Source organism: Balaenoptera musculus, chromosome 4, assembly GCF_009873245.2.
Source record: "Balaenoptera musculus isolate JJ_BM4_2016_0621 chromosome 4, mBalMus1.pri.v3, whole genome shotgun sequence".
Lineage (NCBI taxonomy): Eukaryota > Metazoa > Chordata > Mammalia > Artiodactyla > Balaenopteridae > Balaenoptera > Balaenoptera musculus.
This window is the reverse complement of record NC_045788.1, coordinates 129,321,359-129,343,341: the sequence shown is the minus strand read 5'-3', so window position 1 is coordinate 129,343,341 and position 21,983 is coordinate 129,321,359. Positions and strand designations below refer to the sequence as shown.

The 21,983-nt window shown below is 36.8% G+C and overlaps 1 protein-coding gene across 4 annotated transcripts in view; it reads right to left on the bottom strand.

The window, feature by feature from the left end:
- Positions 1-436: 436 nt before the first annotated feature.
- The window catches only part of MAP3K7CL (MAP3K7 C-terminal like), a 41,115-nt gene continuing 19,568 nt past the window's right edge, over positions 437-21,983 (bottom strand). For all 4 annotated transcript variants that reach the window (XM_036850634.1, XM_036850637.1, XM_036850633.1 and 1 more), the window contains 2 exons: positions 13,583-13,698; positions 437-1,605 (listed from right to left, as the gene is read on the bottom strand). In XM_036850634.1, coding sequence (XP_036706529.1) covers positions 1,425-1,605; positions 13,583-13,698 — 297 coding nt within the window. In that variant the 3' untranslated portion in view covers positions 437-1,424. The remainder of the gene's footprint in view (positions 1,606-13,582; positions 13,699-21,983) is intronic.

The window sequence follows — 21,983 nt, the reverse complement described above, 5'->3', positions numbered from 1 at the left end:
ACATTGGGCCAAACAATTCTTCACTGTTGTGATGCTGTCCTGTGTATTGCAGGATGTCTAGCAGCAACCCCAGCCTCGACTCTCCAGATGCCAGAAGCACTCCCTCATCCTAGTCGTGACAACAAAAATATCTCTAGACTTTGCCAAATGTCCCTTGAGGGTAAAGTCACCCCCAGTTGATAATGACCCCCAGGCCATCTTATTGCTTTAATCAGCTATTCTCTTTTATGTTTTCTGGGCAAATACTTTAAGACACTAATGATCATATTCAATATAGAGCTCTGAGTTATTTATATGAGAAACCACAGTCTCACAAGAAAAGGGATTCACTCCTTTTCTGGCACTTCCAAATACAACTAAGAGCAATTTCTGACTAGGGTTAACCCATCCCAACTTTTAGCATAAATTGAGGTTAAGAAAGAGACAGAATACAGACTGAGAGTTTTGATCTATGTTTACTGAAAAAGAAGTTACAGGAATAGAAATGGACATAAAACAAAGAGATCAATCTGGCAAAATATGGTGATAGATAGAACAAGGGAAAAATCATTTTAATCTTAAATTTACTCAGATATTCTTATTAGTTATCATTGATCCAAAACATCTCCTTAAATCCAAAACAGAGTAATAGTTAGAATTTTACTGTTCAGATTACTGGGATGTTTTCATGGGAACTCACCAAAGAAATGTCCAAACAATACTTTTCCATTTCTCCCAGAACACACACAAGCAAAGGCAGAGATGTTTACCAGGAGGTAACGTGGCATGGAGAAAATGCAGCCTTATCAGCTTTTTATTACAACAGCAAGTTAGCACTGGCAAATGTGCTTCTGGCACAAACATGCTTTCCGCTAATATTTTCATGAGAAAGCTTTTATGATATGCAACCATTTATTCTTAGTACAATCAATCACTGAGGGATTAAATCTAACTCTGGTGAACATAAATATATTTGGAGAAGTTTCTGACAGTTCAGATTAGAGCACCGTAGAAATATTAAAGATGTGAAATTTAAAAATACACAGATATGAAACTGCAGTGAGCATCTTACTACTTTGTTTCATGGCTGAATTCTGTTCATGATTCTTAGTAGAATCAGTCAATGTTCTATTTCTATCATTTTCTACCCGGATCTACAGTATGATCATATCTTGCTAAATAAGAAAAAACAAATATCTTTGGAAACGAATTATGATCTCTGAAAACATCTGGTAATAGGTTTGTTTTAATTACCTTATTTAAAATAAAATAACCCTTCTCTCAAACTATATCAGGCAAGCATTAAACTCGTTAGTATAGACATCGGCCATGTGGGTAATAAGGAGAAGCAATAGATTTTACTCACTATCCCTTTAAAATAAAAAATCTTTTGGCCAGTGCATAGCAGCCACCAACCTCTTATGCTCACATTGAATAATTTCAAGTTAGGACGAGCCCTGTCTCTTCTGATACTGTATTCTAAGTTTCTCCAGTTGTTCTATACACTGGGACTGGGCCAGCTTCAATGTCCGATTCTCCTCCGTCAGTGCCTCAAATTCCCGAGCCAGCTGAGCGGCGTCCAGCTTCTCCTTTTCTGCCTGATCCAGCTTGGCAATGAGCTCCTTTCTGAAGATTCAGGGGGGCAAGTGAGGAAGAAGCATAAAATGTAATGCAAACAAATTAAATTATACAGCAACAGCATAATGGAAGTCGAACATGTCATTCTACTCTTCTCAATTTTACCCATCTCTGCTTGCCTCCAATGAATTACTTTTATTTTTCCAACTTCACAAATGTTAGATGCCTTTATTTTATTCCAGCACCTCGTCTAGATATACCCAAAATATTAAACATATACCAGCGCAGATATAGAGAACAAATGTATGGATACCATGGGGGAAGGGCGGGGGGAATTGGATGAATAGGGAGATGGGGATTGACATATATCCACTACTGATACTATGTAGAAAATAGATAACTAATGAGAACCTACTGTACAGCACAGGGAACTCTACTCAATACTCTGTGGTGACCTAAATGGGGAGGAAATCTAAAAAAGAGGGGATATAAATACACATAAAGCTGATTCACTTTGCTGTACAGTTGGAATTAACACAGCATTGTAAAGCAAATATACTCCAATTAAAAATAAATAAATAAATAGAAATAAAATAAAATAAACATATACGAGAAAAAGCTCAATAAGTCCTTTGACAGTCAAAAGGGGCGATCTTTTACAGAGTACAACAAATTATAAAAATTATGACTATTTTTTAGGAATAAAAACAGAAAAATTTGCTTAAAATGTAAGATGTTATTGTCTTACAGGTAGGTGAATCATAGTTTGTCCCTTACCTAAGTTTTGTCCTCCAAATTCAGTTATTATCTTCTTTTGTTTTCTATTTCTGAGTTTAACAAATCTTTACTAGGCAAAGTAACAAATCTTTTTGAAGAAATTCCAGTTGCCTCCTGCAGATATTATTTTCCATGTCTTTCCCTAGTCCTTATATATATCTTGTCGCCCTAACTAACAAAGCAATATCTCTACGTTTGGTGCTGGCCTGACTCCTGAATTTAGGAAGCAAGCTAAGGTTATTGGAGGGAACTTGTAGTGATAACGACTAAAACAATAAGTATTTGTAAATAATTCATTGATGTAAATACACATAATAAGGAGCTAAAGATTTGCAGTATATATTTAGATTTAATAAACATGACAATCCAAGACAGGTCCACTCCCCTTATATGTGTCAGTTAATCCTAAACTAGACTTAACTGAATTTTCCTTTGCCTCAACATAAGGGTATGTCATATTTCTTTCTCCTCTGTATGCAAAAGTGCAGAGACCTGGAAGACCACTTGAACCAAGTGATTAAACTTGACATCATTAGTAATGAGACCAATAGATGCCCCATGCATCACAAAAGACACAACATCTTTTCTGTGGTATTTGAAGCCTGTATGCTTCAAAATGTTAAAACTGTTCCATATGTAGAAAAACTAAAGAGAAATGACAATGAAATGCAATGTGCAAATCTGGATTGGAAAAAAAAAGCTGTGAAGGACATTATTGGGAAAGTGATGCAATTTAAATATGGCCTGTGAATTAGATAATACTACTGTATCAATGCTAAATTTCTTAATTTTAATTATTGTACTGAGGTCAAGTGAGAGAATGTCCTTGTTCTTAGAAAATACTCACTGAAGTATTTAGGGCAATGGAGCATGATATATATATATATACACATATATATAATTGTATATGTGCATGTGATATAGATAGATGGATAGACACCCCATCTATCTAAGAGAGAAAGAGAGAGAGAGCTGCAGTAGTATGTAGTTTTGGGAGAGGGAGAATAAAGCACAACTGGGAAAATTCTTAATAATTAATGAATGCAGTAAAGGAAGTATGGGGGTTCTTTTTACCATTTTTGTAATTTTTCTGTAAATTTGAAACTATCAAACAGTTGCCCCAGGAAAAGGATAAAAAGCAAATCAGAATAGAAGTTCTAGTATTTTCTTCCTGCATTCAACAGACTGCTTCGTGTACCCAATTTGGTGACCACTGAGCAAAACCAGGCACTGGAAAGAAAGTGCCCAAAAGGGACAAAGGGAAGATAATCTGGAACATTCATATGCATATACACAAGGTTCCTTTGGGCCCTTATTGATCTTTGAATCTTCCATAGTATTTGGAATATAAAGGCTCCCAGAGATAAATTAGAAGTTTGAGATTAACATATACACACTACCATATATAAAATAGATAAACAACAAGGACCTACCGTATGGCACAGGGAACTATACTCAATATCTTGTAATAACCTATAATGGAAAAGAATCTGAAAAAGAATTTATATATATATATTTGTATAAAACTGGATCATTTTGCTGTACACCTGAAACTAACACAACCTTGTAAATTAACTACACTTCAATTTGTTTAAATGGTTTAAAAAAAGAATATAGAGAATTCCCTGGTGGTCCAGTGGTTAGGACTCCGCTGTTCCACTGCAGGGGGCATGGGTTTGATCCCTAGTCGGGTTCGGTGCAGCCAAGGGGGAAAAAATATATATATAAAGTCTCCCAATAAATATTTATTGAATAAATATAATTGAAGAGTAAGGTACCTCAGAGACAACATGTATTTTAAAGATGAGTAAACAGCAACTCAAAGTGTTTAATATAATTGGAAAAAGTCACACACCTAATAAGAAACAGCCATGAATCGAACCTATCCTTCTGATTAAATGCTTAAGGTTCTTTGCCTCTAAACATAGTTTAAGCAATAAATGTCAATAATTAAATATTAGTAAAGTTTCTTATGTAACTATCTTAAGGAAATTGATTAGTAAAACTTATGTAAGTAAAAAGAGACATGCCTCTAAATCCCTCACTCATCAGATCATCTATTCCTGTTGTTTTCTTCCTTTCAAATTAACTGTGTCACACAAATAATGGCTACTGTCCAGGTTCCATATCTGACCTCATTTAAAACTCCTGAGGATATCTGTTATTAGTTTTGACTAGTAGGGAAAATAAATCACAAAATCACAGATTTACAACTAAAAGGAATGGTCATGATTGTCTAATCCAATTTTCTTGCATTGGAGAAAGTCAATAATAATTTTTTCCTTACTGGAATCAAGAAGACTCAATTGATAGGTTTCTAAATTAATTTCATGTATTTGATAAGCAGTTACACATCTATTTAATGAATACTGTCAAAACGTCTGTTGCCTCCTGTCCAAGACCTATTTATATAGACAAATTGATGCTCATTCATTAGCAATTCATAATTAAACCCTGGCACATCAACCTACAAAGATAATATTACAAATAGATGATCGGAGGAGCAAGTCAATATGTATAATTGGCTAGAATGTGGTCCTGCCTTTGATTTCTTGTTTATCATTTCCCTTCAGCGTAATGTGATAAAGGTGTAGAAGACTATCATTACAGGAATCTTATTTATACCATAGTTTTCCAGATGATGTACCTCAACAGTGAAAAGGTCATAACCTTGGGTCCGCCATAGATCATCTGCTGGCCCCATCCTAAGCCACATGCCTGGATAAGTTTTTATTTGCTACAACAAATGGGGGAAGGGGAAATCCAAGTGAGTTGGTAAAGAGAACTTTAAAACTTTCTGCAAACTAATTTCAAAATTAAGGAGATTCTTTATGTTGTAGGAGGTTGGGAAATGGATTCATCATTAGTACAAGTATTTCTATGTTTCTGGAAAGACCAGAACTCTTGGAACTTTCTAAGTTGACTAAAGACTTTGATTTGGAAAAGACAAAATCCTAGGCAGTTTAGCCCCCAGGAGCTAAAGCGTTTTGAATAATACTGTAATAAAGGGACTTCCCTGGTGGCACAGTGGTTAAAAATCCGCCTGCCAATGCAGGGGACATGGGTTCGAGCCCTGGTCCAGGGAGATCCCACATGCCGCAGAGCAACCAAGCCTGTGCGCCACAACTACTGAGCCCATGCTCTAGAGCCATGAGCCACTACTACTGAAGCCCACGCACCTACAGCCCGTGCTCCTCAACAAGAGAAGCCACCTTAATGAGAAGCCTGCGCACCACAATGAAGAGTAGCCCCTGCTCGCCACAACTAGAGATCACCTGCGTGCAGCAACAAAGACCTAATGCAGCCAAAAATAAATAAAATTAAATTAATTAATTAAAAAAAATAATAGTGTAATAAAATACTATCTTCATCATAGGGAGAATTTTAGCTTAAATTGTGATTTAGACTGTACTGTTAGTGGTTCTTGAAAGATGTGTGTTCTAGCACCAACATTTATACACAGGAGAGGAGTAGAGCTTCAAGATGGCAGAAAGGATGTGAAAGTCCACCTTCATCTTATGCAGGTGGAGGAACAATAAATGGTATTGAAATGGAATTTCAAAAACAGTCTAGACTTTTGTATTGAAGCCCTACAAATGAATGATGCAGGAAGAATAAATCTACCATATCTTCTGGGAGCCAAAGGGCAACACCTTACCTTTGCAGGAAGAAGTAAGATTTGCTCTAGAGTTTCTCAGCCTTGGCACAGTTGATCTTTTGGGCCAACTCTTTGTTGTTGGTGGCTGTCCCAGACATTGGCATTATAGAAGGCTTAGCAGTATCCTCGGCCTCTACTCCCTAGATGTCAGTAGCACCTCCCCTCACCCCACATCATCACAACCAAAAATGTCTCTAGACATCGCCAATGTCCTGGGGGTAGGAGGCTGAGGAATCAGCCTAGTTAAAAACCCCGACTCTATAGGAAATGGAGATTTCCACTATCGATCACCCGAAAAAGAGTTAAATTCTGGGTTAGGAGTAAGGGGAAAGGCAAAATGTTTCCTCGTTCTGTTTTTTGTTTGTTTCCTTATTTTAATTAATTAAGTAGTAATTTTATTAAAGTATAGTTGCTGTACAATATCATATAAGTTACAGGTGTACAATACAGTGATTCACAAATTTTAAAGGTTATACTCCATTTATAGTTATTATAAAATATTGGCTATATTCCCTGTGTTGTACAATATATCCTTGTAGCTTATTTTATACCTAATAGTTTGTAGTTTTATGTGCCTACCTCTACACTGCCCCTCCCCTTTCCCACTCCTCACTAGTAACCACTAGTTTATTCTCTGCTAGTCTGCTTCTTTTTTGTTATATTCTCTAGTTTGTTGTATTTTTTAAATTTCACATATAAGTGATATCATCAGTATTTGTCTTTCTTTTAGACATAGACTTTTAAATAACTATGATTAGTATATTCAGGAAATAGAAGAACAGATGATATATTTCAATAGAAGACTGGAGTCTACAAAAAAAATCAACAGAATACATTAATGGAAAAATTAGATGAATTCCAAGTAAAATCTATAGTTTGTTAATAGTAATATATCAATGTCAGTTTCAACAAATGTACCATGGTAATGTAACATGCTAACGACTGGGGAAACTGACTGAGGGAAAAACATTTCCTCATTCTGCTCCCCTAAGATTGGAGTTTCTTTCCTTAGCAAGGGAGACAAAGTTAAAGGCACTCTCACTGAAGAGAGGTAAATATTCTGTCCCTTTTAATGTGGTTCCAGGCAGAGAGGATTAGGTGGAGAGATACCTGAGAATGAGATTCCAGTTAAAAGACTGGACTGCCTGTAATTAGGTATAAAAGGCCCAAATCATTATGATTGGGGCATAAATGGAAAGTGTAATCTCACAGTCTAATGAAATCTGGTATATTGGGATTTCACATAAAACTAAATCCTGAAACAAAAGAATCCCCTTGTCCACATGGGGAGGGGGAAGGGTAAGCTGGGACGAAGTGAGAGAGTGGCATGGACATATATACACTACCAAACGTAAAATAGATAGCTAGTGGGAAGCAGCCGCATAGCACAGGGAGATCAGCTCGAGCTTTGTGACCACCTAGAGGGGTGGGATAGGGAGGGTGGGAGGGAGATGCAAGAGGGAAGAGATATGGGGATATATGCATATGTATAGCTGATTCACTTTGTTATAAAGCAGAAACTAACACACCATGTAAAGCAATTATACTCCAATAAAGATGTTAAAAAAAAAAAAAAAAAAGAATCCCCTTGTCCACACCTCTGCCTCTGAGCGAAGAGTCAAGACAGTTCTTTGGTCCTTCTACTCATTCACTTGACAAGTATTTGTTGAAATCCTATTGCAAACCAAGCCCTGTTCTCAATTCTCCATAGCCTAGTTAGTCTCGGGGAGTGTATCTCCACTGTTGGAAAATGAACTCAAAACCTATAAATTATACAAAAGGCATCTTATCCATGTTAGACATCTTAGGAAAGAGGATAGAACTTTCCCACACATTACTACATACCCTGCAAACATTTGTGGAGAAATACCTCCATTTACTGTTTCTTTATGACCGTGGAAACCTGCTTTCTGAGGTCTGTGTAAATATTTAAGAAAAATGTGCCTGGAATAAAAAAGCGAAGTTTGGTTTTCAATGTTTTCTAACTGTGGTATCGTTTTGCAAAGAAAATTGTACCCTGAAGTGAAGCAAATAAAACACATAAAATTGAATTTCCCCTGTTTGGCCCTTGTACAGTACCCCGCCCCCCATCACCCTCACCATCCCCAATCTCTGAGAAGTTCCCTAGAACACAGTTTAAAAGCCTCTGCCTTCAGGAATGCCCATAAAGAAATAAATGTTTCTGATTAACCATAAAAACCTCTTGTTGTTGGAAATTTCAGGATAAAGTAAATACCATGACTAAAAACAAATCAGAATAGGGCTCTTTCTAGACTATGCCTTTACAAATTACTTACGCTCCCTTTTCCCCCATCCTGATATGTTCCCCTCAATGAGATGTTGCTCCCTCAATCATCATTTTATGTATCTTAAAAAAGCCATGAAAATACAGGTCTTATACTGATTGTGGTACTCCCATATGAAAACACCTTTCTAATGTTTTGAAACTAAAATTATATATAACATTTTTAAACTCAATAATAAAAAGACAAATAATTTAAAAATGGGCAAAGGATCTGAATGGACATTTCTCTAAGAAGTCATAGAAATGCCAAAAAGCACATGAAAAGGTGTTCAACATTTTTAGCTATCAGGGAAGTGTAAATGAAAACCACAAAGAAACATCATTGTACACCCACTAGCATAGCTGTAATCAAAAAGACATAATAGGTGTTGGCAAAATGTGGAGAAATTGGAAACTTCATACATTTCTGACGGGAATATAAAACGGTGCAGCCACTTTAGGAACAGTCTGGCAGTTCCTCAGAAGGTTACACACTGGGTTATCATATGACTCAGTGATTCTACTCTTAGGTACACACCCAAGTGAATTGAAAAGATACATCCACACAAACACTTGTACATAAATGTTTGTAGCAGCATTATTCATAATAGCCAAAAGTACAGACAACCCAAATGTCCATCAACTGACAAATGGATAAATAAAATGTGGTACAACCATATAACGGAACATTATTTGACAATAAAAAGGAATGAAGTACAGTCATACCTCATTTTATTGCGCTTTGCTTTATTGTGCTGTGCAGATATTGTGTTTTTTTACAAATTGAAGGTTTTTGGCAACCCTGCATCGAGCAAGTCTATTGCCACCATTTTTCCAACAGCATTTGCTCATTTCATGTCTCTGTGTCACATTTTGGTAATTCTTGCAATATTTCAAACTTCTTCATTATTATTATATTTGTAATGGTGATCTGTGATCAGTGATCTTTGATGTTATTATTGAAAAAAGACCACGATTCGCTGAAGGCTCAAATGATGATTAGCATTTTTTAGCAATAAAGTGTTTTTTAATTAAAGTATGTATGTTTTTTTTTAGACATAATGCTATTGCACACTTAATAGATTACAGTATAGTGTAAACATAACTTTTGTATTCACTGGGAAACCAAAAAATTTGTGTGACTCTCTGTTGTAATACTCGCTTTATTGTAGTGGTCTGGAACCGAACCTGCAGTACCTCTGAGGTCTGCCTGCACTGATGCGTGCCCCAGCAAGGATGAACCTGGAAAATATTATGCTAAGTGAAAGAAGCCAGTCACAAAAGACCACATACTGCATGATTCCATTTACCTCAAATATCCAGAATAGGCAAATACATAGAGACAGAAAGTAGACTAGTGGTTGCCAGTGGCCGGCGGGACGGAATGGGGAGTGACCACTCAGGGGTACAAGGTTTGTTTCTGGGGCGACGAAAATGTTCTAAAATCGTGATGGTGGTTTCACAGCTCTGTGAGTCTACTGAAAACCACTGAATTATTTTTTAAGTCACTGAATTATTTCTTTTAAGTTATATAACATTTTGCAACCTGACGTTTCTAAGATTTTATCTTTTTCTGACAGTCTAAGTCAATCTTTTAAACACCAGAGCACCTCGCACAATCTTTCATATATAGAGCAGAAGAGTGGTCTCTCCTCTGAACAAGATAAAACACAAGCAAGTTTTACTAACTGTAAATCTATTTGTAGAATTAATTATAGTTTAACCATATATTTTTTAAACTGCCAAACAATTCAGTGATAAATATCAAATGCCATAAAATATCTGTACCTCACTTCCATGAGTTTCCATTACATACACAAAACCTATATGTGTTCTATAAAAATGCTTATAATATTTATTGAAAAAAGTATGTATACATTTTATGTTACTATATAAGCAATTATATAAAAATACCTATTCACATCCAAAAGGCCTAGAAAAAATAGGCAAAAATGATAGTAGGAGTTCTGTAAAGATGTCAGAATTCTTGGTAAATTTTTAAAGCTTTCAATAAAATTGTCATTTTTTTCAATTGAGAAGAGAAAATTTTCCAATGAAAGTAAGAACAAGCTTTTTGTATATCACTGGTCAATAAGCCAGAAGCTATTCTTTAAATTAAATTCATCCCATGCTGAATTTGTAATCCCAGAAAATGTTTGACTCTCTTTATCCACCCAACAGACATGATTTAAAACAATAGTTATAATCAACTCTTCTCCTCTCCCCTCTGCGAAGTCTCCCAAACTAGGTCCAGGGAGACCCCCTCTGGAGATGAGAGAGAAGTTCAGCTTAACCTGTGCCCACATGGCTCCAATATTCAAAATCTCTCTTTTAAAATACCTGATTTAGTGACTCTCTGTGTGTCCAGCGTATGCTAGCCAATCACTGGAAGCAACATAATCAGCCACACTTTATTAAATGATGGGGAAGAAATTCTCATCCAAATCATCAAAAAAAATGGAGAGTGCATTTACTTGGGTCAAATCCATTTGGCCCAATTTATCTTGCTTGAACACAAAGACTGTTCAGGAAAATACCTGTTGTAAAACGAATTTTTGCTTCAGTAAAGTGTTAATGAAAACACGGATCACCCATAACCCTTGGAGGACAAAGTTCATTTATTTATAGATATAAAATATAACCCTACTTTGAATTTTAACAATTTATCTTAGCAATTCTTTATTGCTGATATTGGCTCCATATTTTAAATACAGACCATACAAATTACAAATTTAAAAAATGCATACATGGAGCATATAACAGTTTCCTATCATCAGCTACTGTAAATCACCCCTATTCATATTTTACCCTACATGCAGCTCCCTATTCAGTGATTAGGATCCAAAGAGATGTTAAAGGGTATCCAGGTCTGCAGGGAACTATACATAGTCAGAAAGGACAGAAACTTCAGTGGATAACTATTGATAACACTAGCCCACAAAAAGTGCCCAAAGAATCATTCCAGTGAATTTTCCTTCACCCAGGAAAAGCACTGATCACTGTGGGATGGTTGGACTAGAGATACAGGTTAAGCTCTTTTCAAGGATAGCATTTGGACAGGTGAAGAGGCAGGAGGGAGACTCTATACTGAGAGCCTGGTGTGAGCAAGGGCACCGAGGTGGGAAAAGTGAATAGGTCAACGTAGCTGAAGACGAAGGATGAGCTAGAACATTCTGCAGAGGTACTAAGGCCCGAGGTAGATCTTTCAATCCAGGCCAAGCGCTGGGTGCCCTTCTCTAGCAATAGGAAACCATAGGCAAGGAAAGCAGTTATAATATTACATTGATCAAGATTTGAAATAACAAGTGCTGATCCCAAATGGCAGAAGTGGGAATGAAGAAAAGGAACTTGAGAGACTTTATAAAAAAGAAAGGAAAAAAAAAATCAAAGAATTTGGTCTTTGCCTCACATCTAGTCAATTATTAGGAAGAAAAGAAAAAAAAAAAAAAGACAACATCATGGTTTCAAGAAAACTCCAAAGTTCAAAGAGGTTTAGGGAGGAAGTAAGACTAGTTTTGCAGAAACAGCAGGAATATGTTTTAATAAAAGAGCAGATGAATCACTCTCATATTGTTATCCTATTGTATTTTTAATGCAATATACAAAAATATAAACTTACAAAATATATAATTTAGTGGGTAAGTCTTGCATTGCCCCCACCCAAAAAAGCTACACATGGGGTTAATTTAAATAACACTGTACTTCCAGTCTAAAGTGTTTACAAATAAATACATAATTACCTGGGGCTTTTTTTTCCTATCACAACACCACAGTTCTCACACAGACACACACACAGACACACACACACACACACACGTACACCCACTGGAAGATACCTTTATAGGCTACTATTATACGAGTCCTCCTTTAACTTAATCACTGGTCACATTATTAGTAAGCTTCCTCTGTTCCTTTATGAAACTGTTTTTAGGGCTCATATTGTGTGTAAATGGACAATCTAAGCATTCTGACCAATTTATGAAAACTCTTAGACCAAAAAGAAAGTCTCAGACATACGAAGGAAATGTTGTATTTCTGATCTCCTCGTAAGCATCATTCAATGCCCTATAACCAAAAGTCCAGGTAAGACTTCATGTTTGAAGCAAGGAAGTAAGAAAATAACATGCTAACTGTGGTCTTACAGTGAATGTAGAAGTCTGACCCTAAAACCCATGCTGCTCCCTACCATATTATACTGTGCAACCACCATTCTGGGGAGTCTCCAAAGGGTCCCACGAATTTCATAAATCTCTCAAAACAAAATATATTTCATTTATATTCATTTAAAAATTAAGTTTTATATAAATATAAATACAAAGTATAAATATTGATATAAATATGGAGTGATACCATGTATCACTCCAGTAAGAAGAAGGGAAGAAGCAGAAACTTACAGACTCAGTATGTTTGGATTATGTGTCACTCATTCAACAAAAGTTTATTCAGTATCTACATGCCATGCACTGTGCTAGGCTTCAGAAATATGATGGTGAGAGACACCTGACTATCCTCCCTTTTATGACACTTACCACTTAGCAGGAGATGCAAATATTCATCAAAAGATCTCCCTAATAAATGTGTAAGTACAAACTGACCAGTGCTATGATGCTTTGAAAGTATGAAAGAATGGGGATCACTGGGTGGACATCAGCAGAACTTAGTGCAATCAAAAGGAGGAGAATTCTGAAGCATAAAGTTATGAGTAAGTAAAGTGATAGTGCTTTAATTAATAGAACTGCCTAATTCCCTATAGCAGAACTGTAATGGTAATAGAAGCTATCAAGGTAAAAACTTACTGGACTATTGGGCTATAAAATGTAGTTAGGCAACTAATCCATTTCCATTATTCCAAAGAGTCATCACAGTGGCTTCTTTACTTGATGTGGGTACTCCACCATTCAAGCATTAATTAAAATTCACCCCAAGACAAAGTACTCTGGGGTCTTTGGGCACATTCACATGGAACATAATGTGGCTCAAGGTGGTATTTTGGCATCTTTAATTTCCTGAACTAAAGAATGCTTATTAAAAAATTAAATTTGAGTAGGAAGCACTCCTGTGGCTCCTCTCACTACTCTGTAAAGCATTTCATCTAGCGCAGTTGCATTTGGATCACTTCTAGAATCAAACATGACATGCATGTAACCTCTGAACCACAGAATGTCAGTTCTCCTCCCGGTATGTCTCCCTCCCTCTTGCTCCCATGCTCAGCCTTTTCCTCCTCTGTCGTTCCCAGTCCACGACCCCTGGTCCATGACCAGCAGTCAGTATTCAGGGCTGAGGGTGCGCAGGGGGACAGTACTTACTTTCTTTCCTCAAGCAGGGCGATTTCCTTTTTGACCTCACGGTATTCTTCTGCTATCTGGCAGTGCTGTTTGAACACCTGCATGGATTCCATGGAGTCGTGACAAGGCGGCAGAGGCTTCACAAACAACAAGAAGAAGAAATCAGTCCATTTCCTTGTAGCAGAATAAATTACCAACCATCCTGCTCTACTGATATTCTTTAGAAGGAGGGTTTTTGCATGAGAATAGCACTGTCCATCCACGTTGGACAGAGTTCAGCTGATTCTACTTGACTGCAAATAGAGAAGTGGTCTGATCCTCCCCACATGCATCTTCCAGTGTTATTCCGGGGCATTCTCAGGCCCAAGCCAGAGCCATGAGACCCATTACAGGTCAGTTACCTGGCATGCGCTGGAGGAAAAATAAGTTCCCTAATAATTCTGTATTTCTCCCCAGAAATCTTAAACTCTGCTTTAGAGAATTAGTGATGGGGAAATAGTTCAGTTGTCTGTTTCAATCCCCCCTTGTTTTCTGTTCCTGTAGCTCTATCACATCTTGTAGAGTGGAGGAGCCCTACAAGAAAGGAATCCAATGAACTTATTTATAAAACAAAAATAGTCACAGATATAGAAAACAAACTTATGGTTACAAGGGGAGAATGGGGGGGTGGGTAAATTGGGAGATTGGGACTGAGATATACACACTACTATATATAAAATAGATAACTAATAAGGACCTACTGTATAGCACAGGGAGCTCTACTAAATACTCTGTAATGACCTATATGAGAAAAGAATCCAAAAAGGCGTGGATATATTTGTATATGTATAACTGATTCACTTTGCTGGACACCTGAAACTAACACAACATTGTAAATCAACTATACTCCACTAAAAATTATTTTTAAAAAAAAGAAAAAAGAAAGGAATCCAAACTGAAAAAATGATGCTGGCCTGGAAATAATGCTTGCAAGAATTAACAAAGCGTATGAAAGACCAAACCCCAAATAAAACGGTGCTTATAAAGTGTGTGGCCAAAGAGAACAAGGCTTCCTGTCTTTGCTTCTCTCCCATCCATGAGGGAAACAAAGGCCAGCATGCAAGCCTTTCTAACCGAAACATGTTGAAAATCTTCTTTCCAGAAATTATTTTTAAAGAACTAGCTTTCCCTGAGTTTGTAATCCTTAGTTCTAATTAGTGGCACATTATTAAAAGCATTACTTGGAGAAATACTAGCTAATAGTCTTTTAAAGAGCTTTTTAATCACCTTTTTCAATTATTTATAGAAAAATGTTATATAATGTCTGAGAAATATGACTTAATTGTTAAATAGTTCTTCTGTCTAATCCTCTCTTCACAATAGTCTTTATATGTAAACTATGTGTCTGACTAGGTCATAGTCTCACTAATTTTATATTAGTAAATGAGAACTAATGAATTTCTTACTACTTGCTCCTCTCACAATATATTCTTCAAGGACACAGATTTCTTTGGGTGTCATATTTAGTGACCTCACCCAGGATGCAAAAGAAATTCTAGAAAGTTCTACAAAATTCTATAAAATCTGATTGATAAATAAGATGACCCTTCCTATTCGTCATGAAGCCTCTGAGTAGAGATCTTCTAAAGGAAATAAAATTTGAAATAGACTTGGATGAAATTAACCTTTATGTGGAACATCTGTTGTGTTCTAATCCATGGAAATTCATCTAATAATTATATTATGTAGCATCTTTCCCTACTGCCCCATGAACACATTCACAGCATAAACTCAGCCTGTTGGAGCCATTATCTCTTTCTATAGTGAAATAAATTAAAAAGTAGTGCCCAGGAGTATTACAGTACAACTCACCCCAGGATATAAAGCCATTGCCAAAGGCATTCAGAACTCCTGGCTCCTCCAATCCTAGAAATCACCACCCCCTCATCAATTTTCACCTGTTACACTGGCAAATGACCAGGTATAACAGTAAGGGGAATGAAAGCAATTTACTCTGGGCACCCTTACCAAGCTGCTATTAAATCATCTGTGCCCTGTTAAAGGATTTGCATACTGGTAAGACCCAAGACTCAATGCATCCTATTTCCTGTCCTTATGAACACTCATAAACTACACTCAGTTCAGCCCATAACTTGCCACATGGAGGTACCTGAACCACGAATTCAGCATAGTTACCTATGTGACAGCCAGAAGATTTTAGGAGTCTGTGTTTGCATGCCTAAGAGGATACAGATGAGAGCAGCCATGGAAAGGGAGAAATGCCCTTTGCTGCTATAATTTAAAAGAAAAACTGAAAATTACAGATAATAATTTTCTTAAGAAGAGAGAGTCCTCTTCTCCCCCTTGGCTTGCCAACCCACAATGCTTTTTACTAAGGGGGAAATGTTTTCATGACTTCTTTTTTTATTGGCACTATTTAATTGTGGGAAATTTGAAGATTTTTTGTTTGTTTGTTTGTTTGTTTTTTGTTTATCTTCTCAAAGGACCAACTTTTAGTTTTATTGATCTTTGCTATTGTTTTCTTTGTTTCTATTTCATTTATTTCTGCTCTGATCTTTATGATTTCTTTCCTTCTGCTAACTTTGGGTTTTGTTTGTTCTTCTTTCTCTAGTTTCTGTAGGTGTAAGGTTAGATTGTCTACTTGAGATTTTTCTTGTTTCTTTAGGTAGGCTTGTATAGCTATAAACTTCCCTCTTAGAACTGCTTTCGCTGCATCCCATAGGTTTTGGGTCGTCGCGTTTTCATTGTCATTTGTCTCTAGGTATTTTTTTATTTCCTCTTTGATTTCTTCAGTGATCTCTTGGTTATTTAGTAATGTATTGTTTAGCCTCCATGTGTTTGTGTTTTTTACGTTTTTTTCCCTGTAACTGATTTCTAATCTCATAGTGTTGTGGTCAGAAAAGATGTTTGATATGATTTCAATTTTCTTAAATTTACTGAGGCTTGATTTCTGACCCAAGATGTGATCTATCCTGGAGAATGTTCCGTGCGCACTTGAGAAGAACGTGTAATCTGCTGTTTTTGGATGGAATGTCCTATATATATCAATTAAATCTATCTGGTCTATTGTGTCATTTAAAGCTTCTGTTTCCTTATTTATTTTCATTTTGGATGATCTGTCCATTGGTGTAAGTGAGGTGTTAAAGTCCCCCACTATGATTGTGTTACTGTCAATTTCCTCTTTTATAGCTGTTAGCAGTTGCCTTATTTATTGAGGTGCTCCTATGTTGGGTGCATATATATTTATAATTGTTATATCTTCTTCTTGGATTGATCCCTTGATCATTATGTAGTGTCCTTCCTTGTCTCTTGTAACATTCTTTATTTTAAAGTCTATTTTATCTGATATGAGTATAGCTACTCCAGCTTTCTTTTGATTGCCATTTGCATGGAATATCTTTTTCCATCCCCTCACTTTCAGTCTGTATGTGTCCCTAGGTCTAAAGTGGGTCTCTTGTAGACAGCATATATATGGGTCTTGTTTTTGTATCCATTCAGCTAGTCTATGTCTTTTGGTTGGGGCATTTAATCCATTCACGTTTAAGGTAATTATCAATAGGTATGTTCCTATGACCATTTTCTTAATTGTTTTGGGTTTGTTTTTGTAGGTCCTTTTCTTCTCTTGTGTTTCCCACTTAGAGAAGTTCCTTTAGCATTTGTTGTAGAGCTGGTTTGGTGGTGCTGAATTCTCTTAGCTTTTGCTTGTCTGTAAAGCTTTTGATTTCTCCATCAAATCTAAATGAGATCCTTGCCGGGTAGAGTAATCTTGGTTGTAGGTTCTTCCCTTTCATCACTTTAAGTATATCATGCCACTCCCTTCTGGCTTGCAGAGTTTCTGCTGAGAAATCAGCTGTTAACCTTATGGGAGTTCCCTTGTATGTTATTTGTCATTTTTCCCTTGCTGCTTTCAATAATTTTTCTTTGTCTTTAATTTTTGCCACTTTGATTACTATGTGTCTCGGCGTGTTTCTTCTTGGGTTTATCCTGTATCGAACTCTCTGTGCTTCCTGGACTTGGGTGGCTATTTCCTTTCCCATGTTAGGGAAGTTTTCGACTATAATCTCTTCAAATATTTTCTCTGATCATTTCTCTCTCTCTTCACCTTCTGGGACCCCTATAATGCGAATGTTGTTGCATTTAATGTTGTCCCAGAGGTCTCTTAGGCTGTCTTCATTTCTTTTCATTCTTTTTTCTTTAGTCTGTTCCGCAGCAGTGAATTCCACCATTCTGTCTTCCAGGTCACTTATCCGTTCTTCTGCCTCAGTTATTCTGCTATTGATTCCTTCTAGTGTAGTTTTCATTTCAGTTATTGTATTGGTCATCTCTGTTTGTTTGTTCTTTAATTCTTCTAGGTCTTTGTTAATCATTTCTTGCATCTTCTCAATCTTTGCCTCCATTCTTATTCCGAGGTCCTGGATCATCTTCACTATCATTATTCTGAATTCTTTTTCTGGAAGGTTGCCTATCTCCACTTCATTTAGTTGTTTTTCTGGGGTTTTTTCTTGTTCCTTCATCTGGTACATAGCCCTCTGCCTTTTCATCTTGTCTATCTTTCTGTAACTGTGGTTTTTGGTCCACAGGCTGCAGGATTGTAGTTTTTCTTGCTTCTGCTGTCTGCCCTCTGGTGGTTGAGGCTATCTAAGAGGCTTGATGGGAGGCTCTGGTGGTGGGTAGAGCTGACTTGAAGATGTTTTTATGTACAGGTAACATGAACATGCTAAGGGGACATTAGGATATGGAGTATTTCAGGATATATTCAGTATCCTCATATGTTCTCAGCAGGAAGATCATGCTATACGTCACAATATTTTCAAGATTGCCCACAATTAAGAAGTAGTGCCAATTTTTAAAAAAGCCAAAAATACTTAGTGTTCAGTGTTTCAGGGAGTAAAAGGATGCCAGGTGTCACTTCAGTTTCCGGCTCCTAAAAGCTCTGTCTATACCCAGCCTGACATGTAACTCAGCAGCACTACATGTTCTTTCAATTTGTATGAAAGCATTAAAGAACAAAATTAATTATTTTTTAAGCAAGAAGGGAAGTTATATTGCACAACACACCACACACTGTAAAATTATCTCATTAGTTGCCAGGGGCTGGGGGTGGAGGGGAGGTGAGTAAATGAGGAATTATTATTTAATGGGTATAGAGTTTCAGTTTTGCAAGATGAAAAAGTTCTGGAGATTGGTTGCACAACAATACGAATAAAAAAAAAATACGATTATGTTTACCACTACTGAACTGTACACTTAAAATTAAGAAGATAACATTTGTGTTATGTGTTTTTACCATGATAAAAAAAAAGTTTAATGCAAAAAAAAATATCATTAGATCCTTCTGCTGCCCCCAGCCCATCTTCTAAGCATTGCTACCAGGATTCCCTATCTGAGACTCACTTCATTCACACCCTACCTTTCTCTCCTTCCCAAATTTCTCCCCAGGAAACTTAAAATTTCTCACCCCTTTATAATTCAAAGCCATGTACCACTAAACCCAAACGTTGCTGGACAAATCAAAGTGCCCTCTGGTCAGCAGGACCCACTGTTCCTAGAAAGCCATTTGACAGCATTGGATGTTTACTCCAGTTCAGGAAACTCATCAAAGAATTTTTTAAACACATATTGTTCTCATCCCAACAGGAATTTACCTGATATAAAAAGTAGAACTACAGAGTAATGAAATGTATTGTCCTGCATGACATAGCACACTCTCATTGTTTCATGATATAATGTGGGTTTGTGTGTGTGTGTGTTGTATCATAAGGTCCTCACTGAGAGTGACTCTCTCTTACCTTCTTATAAGCCCTGAAAACAGGAGAAAATATATGACCAACAGAGTTCACTGAATAAAGTGTTTACCCGAGGAAATAGATTCCTAAAATTCAAGCACAAGAATCAAGTTTCCAACTTAAAATTGGAGCTACTAGTAGACTTACATCATGTGACACTTAAAACACTGGCACCCATGAATTAATCAACTGTACATGGATTTAAGATACTATTTTATTACAAGATATTGAATATATTTCCCAGTGCTATACGGTAAATCCTTGTTTACCTATAAAACTTTTTATTTCAGTTCTCATTGCTTGATTTTGACTATTTCAGCCAAGAGATTTTCATACTTATAATCCTGTGCTGGGAATGGGCAAGCAATAAATAAACTCCATGTTGATAGTGAATTTCTTTTCTCTTCAGGAAGAGAAAGTTTCCTTGTTATTTTCTCCACAATTACCCTACATCCTCCCATGGTTTGGACACATTTATCACATGCTCTTGTTTAAAGAATGAAATATTGAATTTCAAAGAAAAGGAAGCCAAAGATATTTCATGTGAAAATGAAAAGGTAAAAGTATTCTTCAGGCACTAGGGGACAAACTCTGTAGGGTCACAGAAACAACTTTTCTGGTCCACTCAATGCCATGGTATCTGGTCTACTCACAACCCAGCCAGTTCTAAGAAGGTTAAATTAAGACCTTTCCTTAACAGTGTCTCAAGGCAACTTTGAAACACATTTTCCCAGGACACAGATTGGGGTTTGGATGAGGTCAGAGCCCAGGAGGAGGCACTTCCTCCACACCCCCTTTCCTCTATCCCCCCTCATCCTGCTACTGCCTGAGGATGGAGCTTGCAAGGGCTTTAAATTACATGGCAGTGTGAGAGAGCCGCTACTATCTCTGGTATCCACCCCAGTCATCTGGACCAATTTAACAAGATGAAGTAAGAGAGAAACCACAGGCTCCTGTTCCAAGAATGCCGGCTTGAGCCACACCATCCCATCCATCGGTTTATAGCAAAGCTCCTCCCGAAATGGACTCTGTCCTCTGGAAGGAGCCCCGTGGGAAAAGACCCAGCCAAGCATCTCTCCGCAAGAGGCAAAGCCAGCTTAAGCGTTTCCGTTTTCTACTTGGCTTCTTCAAATACTACTGGCCCCATCCACTTCAAAAATGTAAGAATTTAATTTTCCTCTCCCAGCTTCCCACACAGAAGATATATTTAGGAAGCTAAATATTCTACAGTTGCTGAGCAGACTGTATTTGTATGTATTCCTTGATTCTCAGTGTTATCTTTATTTTGGGGGCAGAATGGGGGTGTCTGGCTTAAATTTATGTTGCATTTTAATGTCCCCAAATTAACAAGCATAATTTGTTAAAACTAAATGGAAAAACACAGACAGGACTAATTGCAATATTTGAAAACTCTGTTATCAAAAACTGTAAATATTTTTAAAATATTTTAAGAATTGACATTTCTATAGTATCTACATTATGGTCAAAGTCAGCACTAGTAATAATTATACTACACATCTTATACATTATATAAGATTGGAATGAAGGCTATTTAAGTCATTTCTATCGATGTAGGCAATATTAAAGGGAACAAGAACCCGAGTGTCCCAAACGCTTCTAACAATGCGTATCCTAATGAACTGGGCTTCTAAAAAAAAAAAAAAAAAAATTAAAGGGATCAAATTAAGCTCCAAGTTATCTATATATGTTTACTGTGTGGTCCCAGCAGCCAAAAAAACGACTGTAAGATACTTTTCAACGTGTGCGTGAGAGAGAAAATGGCAGACATTTTTTCAGTGTTTTCTCTGGATGTTCAAGACTAGTGCAGTAGAATCCTAGAATGCTAAGACTCCTCCATTTTCTACCATTTTTGTTTCCCAGATAGCAAGTGATACACTGATGCAAGACCTAAAAGAAGTTTCTGGAGTGACTGCTCGGACAACAAGATACTATAGTACACAACCAAAGCTACGAAATTGTTTATTTGTGGAGGTGACATCAGTTTCTGGACTTACCAAACTCTGTCTGAGAAAAAAGCAAGTTCAATGTGTACCACAGAGACACCTGTTACTGCCTTCTCAGATTAGATGGGAGAACTTTAGGTGGGATTGAAGCTATTGCTCAATTTGGTTTGAAAAAATAGTCATATTGTTTTCCAAGTACCTTAGCTTAAAGAAGAGGGCATCAGCATCTCTGTTCCTAACTCAAAAATCCAAAGAGATGTTTCTCTCATTTCATTTTACACATATAAAGTACTAGTGCTTAAATATTTCATTCAGTAAACAATTTCACTAGGGAAGGAAATTAACATTAATTGAGCAATTATTTTGCCAAGCACCGTGCTCGATCTATTCATTATCACATTTAGTTCACACAACGATGTGAGATATTATGTCCAATCTGCAAGTCAGAAAAGTGAGGTTTACAGAAAGTAAATAATATGCCCCAAATCACAAAACTAGTAGGTGTGGAGCTGAGGTCCAAATTCATGCCAGCCTAATGCCAGTGCCTATGCCCCAGTCACTGTCACTCCCATTACCAAGTTTATTACAATCTAGTCATCAGCATGTCCTCCACCTGATTACAAATAAAACATATTCTTCTTTCCGGGGCAACAAAGCTTAGCTTTGGATCAT